This window comes from Spinacia oleracea, chromosome 4, assembly GCF_020520425.1.
Source record: "Spinacia oleracea cultivar Varoflay chromosome 4, BTI_SOV_V1, whole genome shotgun sequence".
Taxonomy (NCBI): Eukaryota; Viridiplantae; Streptophyta; class Magnoliopsida; order Caryophyllales; family Amaranthaceae; genus Spinacia; species Spinacia oleracea.
This window is the reverse complement of record NC_079490.1, coordinates 42,830,383-42,844,327: the sequence shown is the minus strand read 5'-3', so window position 1 is coordinate 42,844,327 and position 13,945 is coordinate 42,830,383. Positions and strand designations below refer to the sequence as shown.

General features: G+C 34.9%; 1 protein-coding gene across 1 annotated transcript; it reads right to left on the bottom strand.

The window, feature by feature from the left end:
* Positions 1–2,621: 2,621 nt before the first annotated feature.
* On the bottom strand, positions 2,622–4,884 carry LOC110796902 (polyphenol oxidase I, chloroplastic-like). The gene has a single exon (XM_022001992.2). It carries the CDS (start codon positions 4,882–4,884, stop codon positions 3,145–3,147), a length of 1,740 nt encoding a protein of 579 aa, XP_021857684.1. The 3' UTR covers positions 2,622–3,144.
* Between the last annotated feature and the right edge of the window lie 9,061 nt (positions 4,885–13,945).

Genomic DNA, 13,945 nt, shown 5'->3' with positions numbered 1-13,945 from the left:
TTTTGCTAGTATTGGAACTTTTAGAAACTCATGTATCATTCTTGGAACGATTTTTAAAACGATTGGACATTTAATTTTGGATACTTTTTGTTTGCACTCTTCTATTTTGTTGCCTAAGTGTAATATTTTGGTTGGTTGGTTGGTAATGATTTGTGGAGGTAGTTGGAGTTGGATTATAGAGGTTGTTGGAGATCTTGTGCAGGTTTTCTATTTGGCAGGTGCATGAACACTGAAACAGAATGGCTTGGAGCCCATTTTCTGGCTGAACACTGGAAGCATAATGGGTGGTGAATGATACATACTGAACCGCTATCTGAGACCGCCATCTCAGATTGCGGTTTAGTATAAAACTAAACAGCTATCTCAGATAGCGGTTCAGTGGCGAACCGGAAAAAAAATTAGTTTTCTCTCTCCCTTGCTGGCGTGGATGGTATGGTGGGAATTAACATAAAAAATAGCGTATTTTGAGAATTAATATATCTTTGTGCAATATTGACGGAAATCGCTCAATTAATTGTACCCACTTTTCAATTCCACTCTCTCTCCTACTTCACTCTTTCTCTTCCAAGTCATGAAAATTAATCCAATTACCCAACCCATCATAACTCCATTTTTCATTTCGTCTCTCCTCTTTTCTCTCTCTATCCCTCTATCTTATCAAATTGGTACTGTTGAAGATCATCAATGTCGTACGGAAGAATATCATTTTAGAACACCTTAAAAGAAAATGGGATAAACATTTAGGTACGGAAGAAGTAGCTGCTACTACGTACTTGCAGCTAAGATAAAACAATATCATTTCATGTGTAATTTTAATTCAACAATAAGTTTGACTCCTTGTCAAAGCTTTTAGGACATATATCCATTATTTTTAGTATTCTAAGTTTGTAATAAGTAATGAGAATTATAACTTTTTCTATAAAAAAAATACTTTGATTTTATTTGACTGCAATTATCCCTGTTATATACGAAGTATTAGAATGAACTTACGCTTATATAGGGAAAGTTAACAAAAAAAAAATCATACAACAAAATATTTTACTCCTTATCTTCTTAAAGATATAATCCCATAGAATTATACGAAGTATATTTCATTTTTTTTTAATTATAAGAGAGGCAAATCAGAGAGTGTCACTTGTCAGCTCCACATTGATTTCTTATCTTTGAGTATAATATATAGATAGATAGATGCTCGTTTCCAAAATAGTAGATAAATGTTAGTTTCTGAACTATTAGATATATGTAAATTTCTGAATCAGTAGATAAACATATTAATGTTTATTTCCAAATCATTAGATATATATCAATTTTCAAATCAGTAAATAAATGTTTATTTTAAATCAATAAGTAAATGTTATTTCAAATCAGTAAACGTATGTTCATTTTCAAATTTTTAAATTCAGGTCGAACAACATAAAACAACGTCGTTTTGGAGGTGGTATATATAGCATAGTGCTGGTTGTAGCCAAAAGTTTGCCATACGGGTCTTCAATTTCTTTCCATTGGGCCAAAACATGAGCTAAGGTTTTATTTTTCTTTAAACGGGCCCAAGATAAATCATATTCATTTATTGAGAACAAGTCCAGCTAGATCTTAGGAAACATATGAATTTGGCCTTTTTTTCTTCTATAGTGCTTTATTTAAGAAGCTAAAATGAAAAACGTAACATTAACTTAGATTCCCACTGCTTTTTTATTTGTATTTTAATGCATCACTTGTATAGGAGCATAAAAATCTGTGACATCGTCTGGGCTACACACTAGTTAAATTATTATGTCAAATCTTAGATTTTTTAGTCATATTGAGAAAAAAAATCAAATGAATATTGTGTGGGTTTTTCCATTTATTTGAAACACCAAATTAAATACCCGTAATTATGAAAATAATTGGTGCACTTTCTGTAATCGACAGTAATTAAATGATTGGTGCATTTTGTATATTTGAAACTTTATCCCCTTATTTTATTATATATTTCTTACACCAAATACCCAAATACTAAATTAATCATTTAATCCACACTTACCCCACTTATACCACTTCCATTATATTTTATTTCAATTATTTAATTTACACTTATCCTATTGTACGCTTCATTTTTTAATAAAATTAATTCACCTTCATTAAACCTCGTGTTGGTCAAAGTGCACCAACCATTTCCAAATGGAGGGGTAACAAGCTTTCCAATTTGTTGTTCCACAAAACAAAGTTATTTTGATCTGATTATATGTAGTTCTATATGCAACACAGGTTACACCGTTATACATAGTATGTGTTAATGTGTATATGTTCTCATCCATCCTAGAATATTAATGATAAACCAACCATTTAGCTAGTGAAAGAATATTCATGATAAACCAACCAATTAGCTAGTGAAAGAATATTCATGATAAACCAACAAACTAGTGAAAAGTTTTTGGATTATTTTCAACAAAAGACATGTAATTCGTAGTTTAAATAACCTTGAATAGTAGAACAATATGGTACTGTTTTTATTTCTTCCATAATCATAAAATTTTCGGATATTACCTAGCTACTGCTTCCGTTTTATAATGATCATTACGATTATTATTTGCTCAAGTATTAAAACAAATATGATAAAGTGTGTTAAAAGTGAGTGAATATAGTAACATATTTATAAAGTAAAAGAAATAGTATAAAAATGTGGTAAATTATTGGAGGTAAGAGGGGTAAAATGGTACATGTTCGTGTCCAAAAGTAATATAAAACACAATGTAAAGAATATTATGAAACGGATTAAAAAGACAAGTGTGATTAAAAATAAATTTGAAACGGAGATAATATATAACAATGCGTCTTATACTTGAAGTGTTACATAATCTGAATATGTTGATTGAATTATTACAGATCCAAATTAAAAAAAAAAAACAATAAGTATCGAATTACGACGGAACCAAACAAATATGTGCGCCTCCCTTACGCATGGAGTACTCGAGTATAAACCCAAGAGCCTTTTAGTACAACTAATAAAAAAGAAAAAGAAAAAGAAAAAGAAAAAACACTCTCGATTAATTGGTACGGTGCACCCGAGAACGAGATATAAGCAAATATCACACACCAGTGTACGTACTCTCTTTGGGGATTATAGCGTACATGGTAATTAAGAAGATATAGAAACTAGTATGATTAAGAAATGAATTCGATGTTCATACCGGTGATGACAAGTGCATCTGATCCTGATATAGGTACCACACTCACCTCGATGCTGTCATCGTCATCTACTCCTTGATCATCAATTAAATCTGTAAGACTAACCGTGAAGCTAGTCTTTTTATTACTAGTTTTGCGGTTTGGCAAACTCACAAAACATCCTGCATACTCAGTGTTCATACGACTGATACTCCTTGGATAATCGTCTTCTTCATTTATGTATACATCAAACTTGATATAAGTATCCATTCGCAAGAGCTCTAAGTCAATCGTTAACACCTCTTCTTCATCTTCTTTCTGCTTCTTGCTCCTGGACCTTTGTGGCCTTGCCACTCGTGTTCGTATAGTTGTATCGTCTAATCTTCTAGGAAACGAGAAGGTGGAATCTTGTGTTTTTTTACCAGGCTTAATCTTAGATGGAGTAGGCTTGTAATTAAGCCAGGGGGTATCAACATCTTGGTACACGTACCCGAGTTTCTTAGGATCCAAGCAATCTCGAACCCTAATACGTATTGGTTGGGCATTTTCATCGTAGAAAAGGAATGAAACATTCAACCAGTCTGGATCTTGAATGTCCTTCCTCTTACCCCCTAGTGTTTTCCATATGGTCCACAACCTGTCAATGTTTGCATGGTGGGCAAAGAAGATTGGGTCTCTGGCTGCAGAATAGAAAGCACCCATATCCTCTCCATTAGGTTGGGTTGGATCACCTGTCCATCTATGAACTGTATTGTGTGGACTAATCTCGATTGTCCCTGCTCCTCTTGGTTCCTCGTCACCTGCTCGATATGATTTACCAAAAAACAATGGTGGGTTCTTGGCGTTGGACACCATTTGACGGTACATGGTTACTAGATTTGAAGCTATCAACTCGTTTTGGGTAAGCTCATTATTATCAACCCCGTCATAGGAAAGATCCGTTAAGTTTGGGGGTAGGTGATTTTCATTTCGGAGTGGGTCATATAAAGAAGAAGACATAAGGTTGGTATACATAGAAGGAATATACATGCCATCAGGGTTATCCCAATTCCAAAAAGGCAAAGCGAAAGACGGATCATCAATTAGTTTTCCTAAAATCTTTTCAAACAAGTAGAGATAACATCTATGAAAAGGGAAAAATAACCAAGACTCGTGCACTAGAAAATCAAACTTTGGAAACCCTAATTGATGATAATTTCCTTCATCACAATATGCACAATGCACATTGGCTTGCTGAGTGAAACTACGTGGATCATCATCAGGGAGGTTCTTCATCAATTGTATAGCCTTGGAATACTTGTCTATGTATTTGTTATCCACTAAATGAGCAGCAGGACGAAGCCTTAACATTTGGTTGTCGGTAGGCTTAAAATCGACTATGTTTCTTGGCATCGGAGGGCAACATAGGAGACCCGTATCGTCCTTCAACACACAACTAGTGACATCAATCGCAATAGGGTCTGCACGACTAGGAAGTGTGGTTGTAGTAGCTCCACATAGGCTTCCTAACCCGACTAGAATATTTCTTCTATTCAATGTCAAACTATTTTCATCAATACTAATATTGCTTGTTGTACGGCTATGAGAATCATCATCTTTGCCCAATTTGCATGATATTTTCGACGCAAAGCCGTTTGTTCGATTGCGATTTCGAACAATAGGGGGTGCTGATGTTTTGAAAAACAAGGGTTTTGGGTTGAGTAGGAAAATGGTAGAAGAGTACGAAAAGGCCGCCATTTTTATAATAAAAATTTCTTGTGTCTTGTCTTGGATAATCAAGAATTAACAGTTGCTATATATATATATACTCCCTCCGTCCCTTAATACTCGACCCGATTTGACCGGCACATAGTTTAATGGACTTGAGTTGACTTATTAGTTTAATAGATAGTGGGGTTTTATTTTAATGTAGTTAGTGGGAAATGTGTAAAGGGGTAGAGTATGGGTTGAATTTTTTATTATTTTTTGTATTGAGTAGGGGTAGGTGGGTTAATATGGGGGGAGTGAGAAATAATATAATATTGTTAAACATTTCCATTTTTAGAAACAGGTCAAGTATTAAGGGACGACCCGATAAGGAAACAGGTCAAGTATTAAGGGACGGAGGGAGTATATAGTGGTCTTAAGTTTTGGATTTATAAGTCATATAACTCAGCTCGATTGTCAAAATCAAAAAGTCATCCCAAAACAGAGTATGCATTTACCTAACATCATATTTTTTTTTTGCAAGGTAAGAATGAATAGTCCTACCGGGTCGAAATTCTGAACGGGTCAACCCGCCCGAATGAGCAAACTAGACACTTTGAGAGTGGGGGGACCCTCCCTCAAAGTGCCCCTAGTGGGGATTGAACCCCCAACCTTTTGGTTGGAAGGTAAAATCCTTTCCACTAGGCCAAGGCACACTTAGTTACCTAAATATGAGAAGAAAATCCTTTCCACTAGTATGCATTTACCTAACATGATATATGAGAAGAAAATTTGAGGGGAAATTGCATACTGTACTTCTTAAGTACTTAAAGTAATTTGTAAGTAAACAATTTTGTTTGAAAACAAATTTAGTGGACCTATGAGAAAGAATCCATACCGAATAGGCACCTTAAGTTCAATTTTGTTTGAAAACAAATTTAGTGGACCTATGAGAAAGAATCCATACCGAATAGACGCCTTAAGTTTTGTTAACGCTATCTACGTTTTCTATTCCTACTTTTTCCCGTACACTTGTTCTTGTGCATTATAATAACTAGCTTTTGGGCCCGTTCTTCGCACGGCTTTTACTCACTTGAAACTTGAATTTTTTTTTAGGGAGAAACTATAAATTTTCAAACAAATGATAAGTTACATGAAACACAATTACACAAGCTGCTATTATAATGCTTAAAATAAAAAATAACGGCAATCTACCTATGAATGCATATATTTACAAAGAGAATGCCACTTTAAACCCGCAAAAGAATGGTTTCATCTAAGATGGATCAATAATTTTGCTGTCTAAAATTGTAGAAAATAGTCTCTCATAACTGAAACCATTTTCCAAAAATTTAAAACACTCTCTCATCCACCCCCTTGTTTAACATGGTCCATTTTCACCTTATAATCCAATCATTTGATAGAATATCTTATTGCTGAATTCTACACATTGATTTCAATAATAATTATGAACCAGCAGTAAAAAATATCAACTGCTCATATATACATATAAATGGAATTCAACTTAAAATAGAGTGAAAGAGATAGAAAGTCACCGGAAATCTTGAGGCAGCCGACAACGTTCAATTGTGGCTTAATAGTTTGGGATGAGAAATGCAATCCAAGTGAGTATCTGCAAATGAGGTACTTATAAGGGATGTTGAATTTGTAAGGGATGTTACGAGTTAAATGACAAACTCAATTCAGTTACATTGGAAGGGGAGGTGGAGGGAGAAGAGGAGAAAATTAGAAATTGAATAAATTAATTAATTACTTCATTGAATTAAATTGAATTAAATTTGGAGGTTATAGAAGCTGAAAGGGAGGATTGAAGGCCACGTGTCTTCAAAATGTTGTTGCTTACGTGTCCGCCACATGTCTTCAAAATGATGTTGCTTATGTGTTCTTGAAATGGAGATGGTTATGTTTTTTAAATACTAGGTATTGATTTGTATCATTAATGAAAACTCAATAATAACGATTTAAAAATTTCGTCGCAAAAGTTTTTTATGATGCGATTAATAACTAAATAAATACGGAAACAACCGTTTCAAATGCCTTCTACGATGGATTAACGACGCGATTTTCTATCAATGATGGCCCCTTTTAATGACGGGTTCGCAATAGGAAATCCCACCACTATTAGCCTTTAGCGACGGAATTTTTTGTCGTTAATGGTACAATTTCTTGTAATTGTGGTCAAAGTTTAAAACTTTAATTTGACCATAAGTTATGGTTAATTTAGATATTACTCTCTCAGTATGGGAGTTGTACATAAATATAAAGGTATAAGGGTAATATTACTTTGGCATACCCACAAATATGTGGTTTAACTCCCCCATTAGTTTGTATTTATACTCCTTCGTATGTTTGGCAGTAGATTAATTAAAACACATTAATACAATCTCTATTTTCCTTCTTCTTGTTTTTGGTCTAACTACTTTCATGGTATCAGAGCAATGTTGCGATCAATCAATTGCGCACACTATTATTCAATTGAATTTCGTCTTTGATCATTAAACAAATTCTTTTATGGTGTGATTAATTTCACTATTTGATCATTGAATTTTTTTTTTTGGGTCAAAATTCTGAAAATTTTGCCCAGATTCTTGAGGTTGTTTTTCGAGATTTTGGTTGTTTTCGGTTGCGATCTTTGAATACTTCGAGTTTTTCTTTCTGAGTAGTTCTTTCGTAATCATCAATGGCGGTCGGTGATGAAGTTCCACAAAATTTCGAACCTCATACAAATCATCAGAATACCGTAAGTAACTGCTTCAGCGATCCTCTCTTCTTAGCGCCATCTGATAATTCTAATACTCCGTTAGTTTCTGTATTGTTTAATGGAGATAATTACTTAGGCTGGTCTAAGAATGTGAAAAGAGCTTTAGGTGCTAAGAATAAGCTAGGTTTCATTGAAGGTTTTGTGAAGAAACCGATTTCTACTGATAAGGACTATCAACGATGGATTAGATGCGATTTTATGGTTATAGGTTGGCTTTTGGCTTCAATGAAACCTGAAATAGCAGAGATTTTAATTTGGTGAATTCCTCTGAAATTTTGTGGACTGAAGTTGAGGAGAGTTATGGTCAAAGTAATGGACCTCAAATCTAACAACTGAAGAAGGAATTGGATGGATTGAGGCAACAAAATCTCACTGTTCTCATGTATTACAATAAGATGAAGAAGCTATTGGATAAATTGAAGGAGTTGAGGAGTTTTCCAGAATGCAACTATGGAGCATTGAATAGTTGTACCTGTAATTTTTTGAAGAGGTTATCTGATTTTGAATCTGAAGAGAAGGTTATGCAATTTTTGCTTGGTTTGAACAACGGATTTGACAATACGATTACTAATGTGTTGTCAACGGATCCTATTCCAACTGTGAATCGAACTTTCTCTATCCTGCAACAAGTAGAGAAACAGAAAGAGATCAGTGGTCTTGCTGATGTGAATACTGAGGTTAGTGCTCTAGCAGCACAGAAATTCCAGAGATCGGGTCAAAAGTTCCATTCTAATTTTCTTACAGGAGGAAAGAGAGATTGGAAGAAAGAAAAACAGGAGAGATTTTGTGATTATTGCAAGGCTAAGGGTCATACCAGAGATCAATGTTTCAAGTTGATTGGGTATCCAGATTGGTACATGGATGGAAATAATAGCAAGAATGGTGGAAATGTTAGAGTTGTTTCCCATGTGAATGTTGAAAATGAAGAAATGCTTGATACTCCTTTAGATGAACCTGGAGAAAGCTCAACGGGACAAGGAAATTTACAACTGAATGCTGATATGGTGAACATGATATGCAAGGAGGTTATGAAGGCAATGAAGATGAATGCTGGCAATAGTGTAAACTCTGATGCACAGTCTGCTTCATTTGCAAAAAGTGCAGGTATAATTTCCTCTACTGAATCTAAATCCTATCATTTGTTGAATGATGTTAACTGGATTATAGACTCAGGAGCAACAGACCATATGACACATAATTCTAGTTTGTTTGATTCAAAAAGAACCCTTAAGAATTCTATTCCAATTTGCTTACCTGATGGGAGTTATAAGTATGTGAAAGAAGTAGGAAATATAAGTTTGAATAATGGTTTGATGTTAAGGGAGGTGATGTTGATTGAGGATTTCAAGTACAATTTACTTTCTGTAGGAAAGTTTATTGATCACAATGAATTGCGTGTAACATTCAATTGGACTGAATGTATGTTTCAGGACCATACTACTAAGTAGTGCTTGGCTGTTGGGAAGAGAGTTGGACATCTCTTTTACTTGAAGGTGTCAGGTAATTGTGAGTATGTAAATAACCAAATAAATGAATCTATAAGATTAACTATCACTGTTGTAGTTGAATCTGTAAAAGATAATGAGTGTGTGAATGCTGCTAGAGGTGATGTGAATATGTCTGTTTTTCGTGCTCGAATAGGACATGCATCTCTTTCCAGAATGAAGCATATTGATGTGTGTGATTGTAGTGGAATGAACAAATTCGGGTGTGATGTTTGTTATAAATCCAAATTTCATAAGTTGCCTTTTCCTAGAAGTGATAGTCGTGCTTCTGATGTTTTCGATCTTGTGTACATTGATTTGTGGGGGCCTTTTAGGATACGAGCTACAAATGATGCTTCTTATTTCTTAACTGTCGTAGATGACCATAGCAGGACTACTTGGACCTTCTTATTACATAATAAGGAGCAAGTGTATAAAACTATTTCTGATTTCTTGAATATGGTGAACACTCAATTTGGAAAGAATGTGAAAGTTATTAGATCAGATAATGGGACTGAAATGATTAAGAGTGAATGTATGGTTTTGTTTGGTGATAGAGGTATTGTTCACCAACGCAGTTTAGTTAGTACCGCTCAACAAAATGGAAGAGTTGAGAGAAAACATAGACATCTTGGGGAAGTAGCGAGGGCCTTGAAAATTCATGCAAATTTACCAAAGATGTTCTGGGGTGATTGTATCCTTATAGCCACATATTTGATCAACAAGATTCCTACCCCTGTTCTGGGATGGAAATCTCCTCATGAAGTTTTGTAGAATAAAAAACCTGAATATGATCACCTTAGAGTGTTTGGGTGTGAGTGTTTTGTGTATAACGATAATAGAGACAAAGATAAGTTTGATGATAGGGGTATAAGATGTGTTTTCATTGGTTATCCCTATGGACAAAAAGGTTACAAAGTTTATGATCTCTCGAATCATAAAGTATTCAATACCAGAAATGTGCTTTTTAAGGAATCTATTTTTCCCTTCCACGATTCTGTTTCTCCTAAGGAGCAGTATAGCCCTGCTCCTATTTTTTTTGGCAATGATTCAGACTTGTCTACATCTTCAGAAATACAATATTTTGCTTCCGATTCTCCAACTTCTACTACCATTCATAATAATGCAACTCATACACAAGCCATAAACACGATTCCTATCTCTTCTCTTAACACAACTTATGATCTTCCTGTGGTTTCCAGAAAATCCTCTAGACATGTCAAACCACCAAATAAATTCAAAGACTTTGTATGTAAGCTGCCTCCTCATCCAACTAGACATTTTTCTTCTCTTGTAATTTCAATCGCAGATCCAATTTTCTTATCCTTTATTGCAAATGTGATGAATTGCATTTAACCTAGTTCTTATGAAATTTCTAAGCAACACCCTGGTTGGGTTGAAGCAATGAATAAAGAACTTGAGGGCTTTATAAGCAAATGAGACTTGGGAAATCACTAATTTGCCCAAAGGAAAGAAAGCCATAGGCTCTAAGTGGGTTTACAAAACAAAAATGAAAGCTGAAGGGGGTGTTGAAAGATTGAAGGGAAGAGTCGTAACCATTGGTTATCAACAAAAACCAGGTCAGGATTTTAAAGACACATTCTCACCAGTTGCAAAACTTGCTACTGTGAGAATTATTATTGCCTTGGCAACAATGAAAGGATGGCCACTGTTTCAAATTGACATAAACAATGCCTTTCTTCATGGATACATCGAGGAGGAGATTTACATGAAACCTCCCCGTGGTTACACCAAATGCAAACCTGGTCAAGTTTGCAGATTAAAACGGTCTTTATGGCCTAAAACAGGCATCAAGACAGTGGAACAAAGAACTTTGCAAGTTCTTGGTGTCTTTGAATTTCACTCAGTCAACTCAAGACTATTTTGTGTTTACCAGAACGCAAAATGAAGAATTCACTGTCATACTCATATATGTTGACGATATGCTCCTTACTGGGACAAATCAAAGTCAAATAGACGAAGTGAAGAAATTGTTGCATACGGCTTTCACTATCAAAGATTTGGGGCTACTGAAGTATTTTTTGGGGATTGAAGTAATGAGAACAAATGCTGGAACTCTTATATCTCAGAAGAAGTATATCAAAGATATCATCAATTCTTCTGGTTTAGATAATAGCCCTGGTCTTTCTACTCCTCTACCTATGGGTCTCAAGCTTTCAACTGATGTTGGTGAGGTAATTTCAAACCCAGAAGATTACAGAAGATTAATTGGCAGACTCCTATATCTCAGTATTACGAGGCCTGACTTGTCTTATGCGGTTCAACATTTGTCTCAATTTTTGAGTTGTCCAAGAGAACCTCACTTGAGAGCGGCACGTCATATAGTGCGATACTTGAAGACTATTGTGGATGTTGGTTTTTTTTATTCTGCATTCTCTTCACTTGATCTAAATGCTTATTCAGATGTTGATTGGAGTGGTTGCCAATTCTCTAGTAGATCTCTAAGTGCTTATTGTGTGTATTTGGGAGATAATCTAGTGTCTTGGAAGACAAAGAAGCAAAAAATAGTGAGTAAATCTTCAACAGAAGCTGAATACATAAGTATGTCGAGCACAACAAGTGAAATGGTTTGGGTTGCAGGCCTATTAGAAGATCTGAAGACAAATGTTCAAAAACCCGTGCCTTTGTTCTGTGACAACAATTCAGCAGAGTTTCTGGCACGTAATCACGCATTCCATGAGCGTACTAAACACATCAAATGGGACTATCACTATGTTAGAGAATAGGTTGAAGAAGGCTTTATCGACACGATACATGTTTCAAGTGCACAACAACATGCTGATTTGCTCACAAAGGCACTGCCGTCTGTTCAGCACTAGACTTTGATGACTTTGATGTCCAAGCTTGGACTTCTTGATCAATCCAGCTTGAGGGGAGAGTATGGGAGTTGTACATAAATATAAGGGTATAAGGGTAATATTACTTTGGCATACCCACAAATATGTGGTTTAACTCCCCATTAGTTTGTATTTATACTCCTTCGTATGTTTGGCAGTAGATTAATTAAAACACATTAATACAATCAATATTTTCCATCTTCTTATTTTTGGTCTAACTACTTTCACTCAGCATTTTATTAAGTAATACACGTTTCTTATTTAACCGTATTTTAATAAATGATACACTTTTTAATAAATCGGTTCTCATTGTGACGTAAGACATGGACAATTCTCCTTGTGACATAAGACATGGTTGGTTCTCCTTGTGCGCACCATTAAGGGTGAACATGGGTCAGACTCCTGAACTGATAGCATTATCGGTTCGGGTACCCGAATAATGCTAAAATTGATATCCATGAACCCGAACCGTTAACTTCGGGTACCTAAACATTCGGATCGGATACCGGGAACCCGTTATGATATCCAATTGGGAAGAATAGACTTTATAACTATATTTGTTGACCCTAATGGTTTTGGTTAATGACAAAATGCAAACTTCCTAATTTGAGTCAAGTTTGTGTGAAGGTTATGACATATTTTCTTAGTTGGAACAAGCTGAGCTGAGGAGTTTTCATGATGGAACAAGATAAGGATGAAGCCTATCCTTTGTATTGTTGACTCACATATACTGCTGCTAAAGGAACATCAATCACACAAGTTCTAGAAGAGATCGAGTCTCAACTGAAACTCTAAAGTTCCACAGAAGGAACTTCCAATAAACCGTTGGAGTTGATGCTGCATGAAGTATCTACATAAGTCCATAAAATAATGATTTTTGTTTCAGGATTATGTAAGTATTTAATATTTTCTCTTAGTATATGGAATAAAGGAACACAAGGTTTTAGCATACTTTTCAAGTAGATTTAGGAAGTAATTAAAATAAAATTTTCGTAAGTAAATAAAAAGTATTTTCTTTTCTGAATATATCTTCCCTGGATTATGTTTACAGATCCTTGGCCGACAAGGAAAAAGATTTTATATTTCAAAGATTTTATTTCCTAAAACTTCTCTTTCGTTAAAATGATTTTTCTTGAGAAATTGACTAATTATTCCTTGTTTGTCTCAACTACCTAATCCTGCTAAGTGGCTGCCAAGAACCTGGTGATTAGTGGGTAGTTAAGGAAAATGTGGAAACTAGCCTAATTTAGTTCCTCTATAAAAGGCTTAGTGTTATTTCGTACAAAACACATATGAAAAACCATTATCTTATCGTTCTTAAAAGAGTTTTCAAAAAGGTCAGATTGATAAGAGTGTGCTCCTAAATTCCTATTACTAATAAACTTTTATTTCATAACATAGTTTTATAAATATTGAGTTGTAATTATGGGTCAAAGTGTTGAGTGATCTTTGAGAGATTTTGAGGAAAGTCAAAGAGTTTGGGAGAAGGTAATGCACAATAATCAAAAGGGATTGTTAGTGAGGAACTCGTGTTCAAGTGGAACTCGAGTTATTGTATTTTGTAATATATGTATTACTTAATAAAAGGATTTGGAGGTTTTTACTTCTTGATCAGTGTCAAGAAGATCCTCAAGATATACTATTCTCTCGTACTTTGTTTATTTATGCCTTAAAGTTTTATTTAGGAAGAAACTTTACACCAAGTTCCAAATACAATTGACCCCCCTCTTGTGCATGTTCCAATTAGAAGATCAATTGGTGTCAAAGTTGGAACTCACAAAACACAAGAAACCTTGTTGAGAAAAGCTCCTGGTTAACATGAAGACTCACGAGAAGCTTAAGGGAGGTTACTCAACTCATAGACATCCAATATTCAATGGAAAGTACTACACATCTTGGAAGAATCAAATGGATTGGAGGTCTTCGTCAAGACCGAGAACTACCAAGTCTGGAGAGTCATTGAAGTGAGCAATTTTGGGGTAACCATG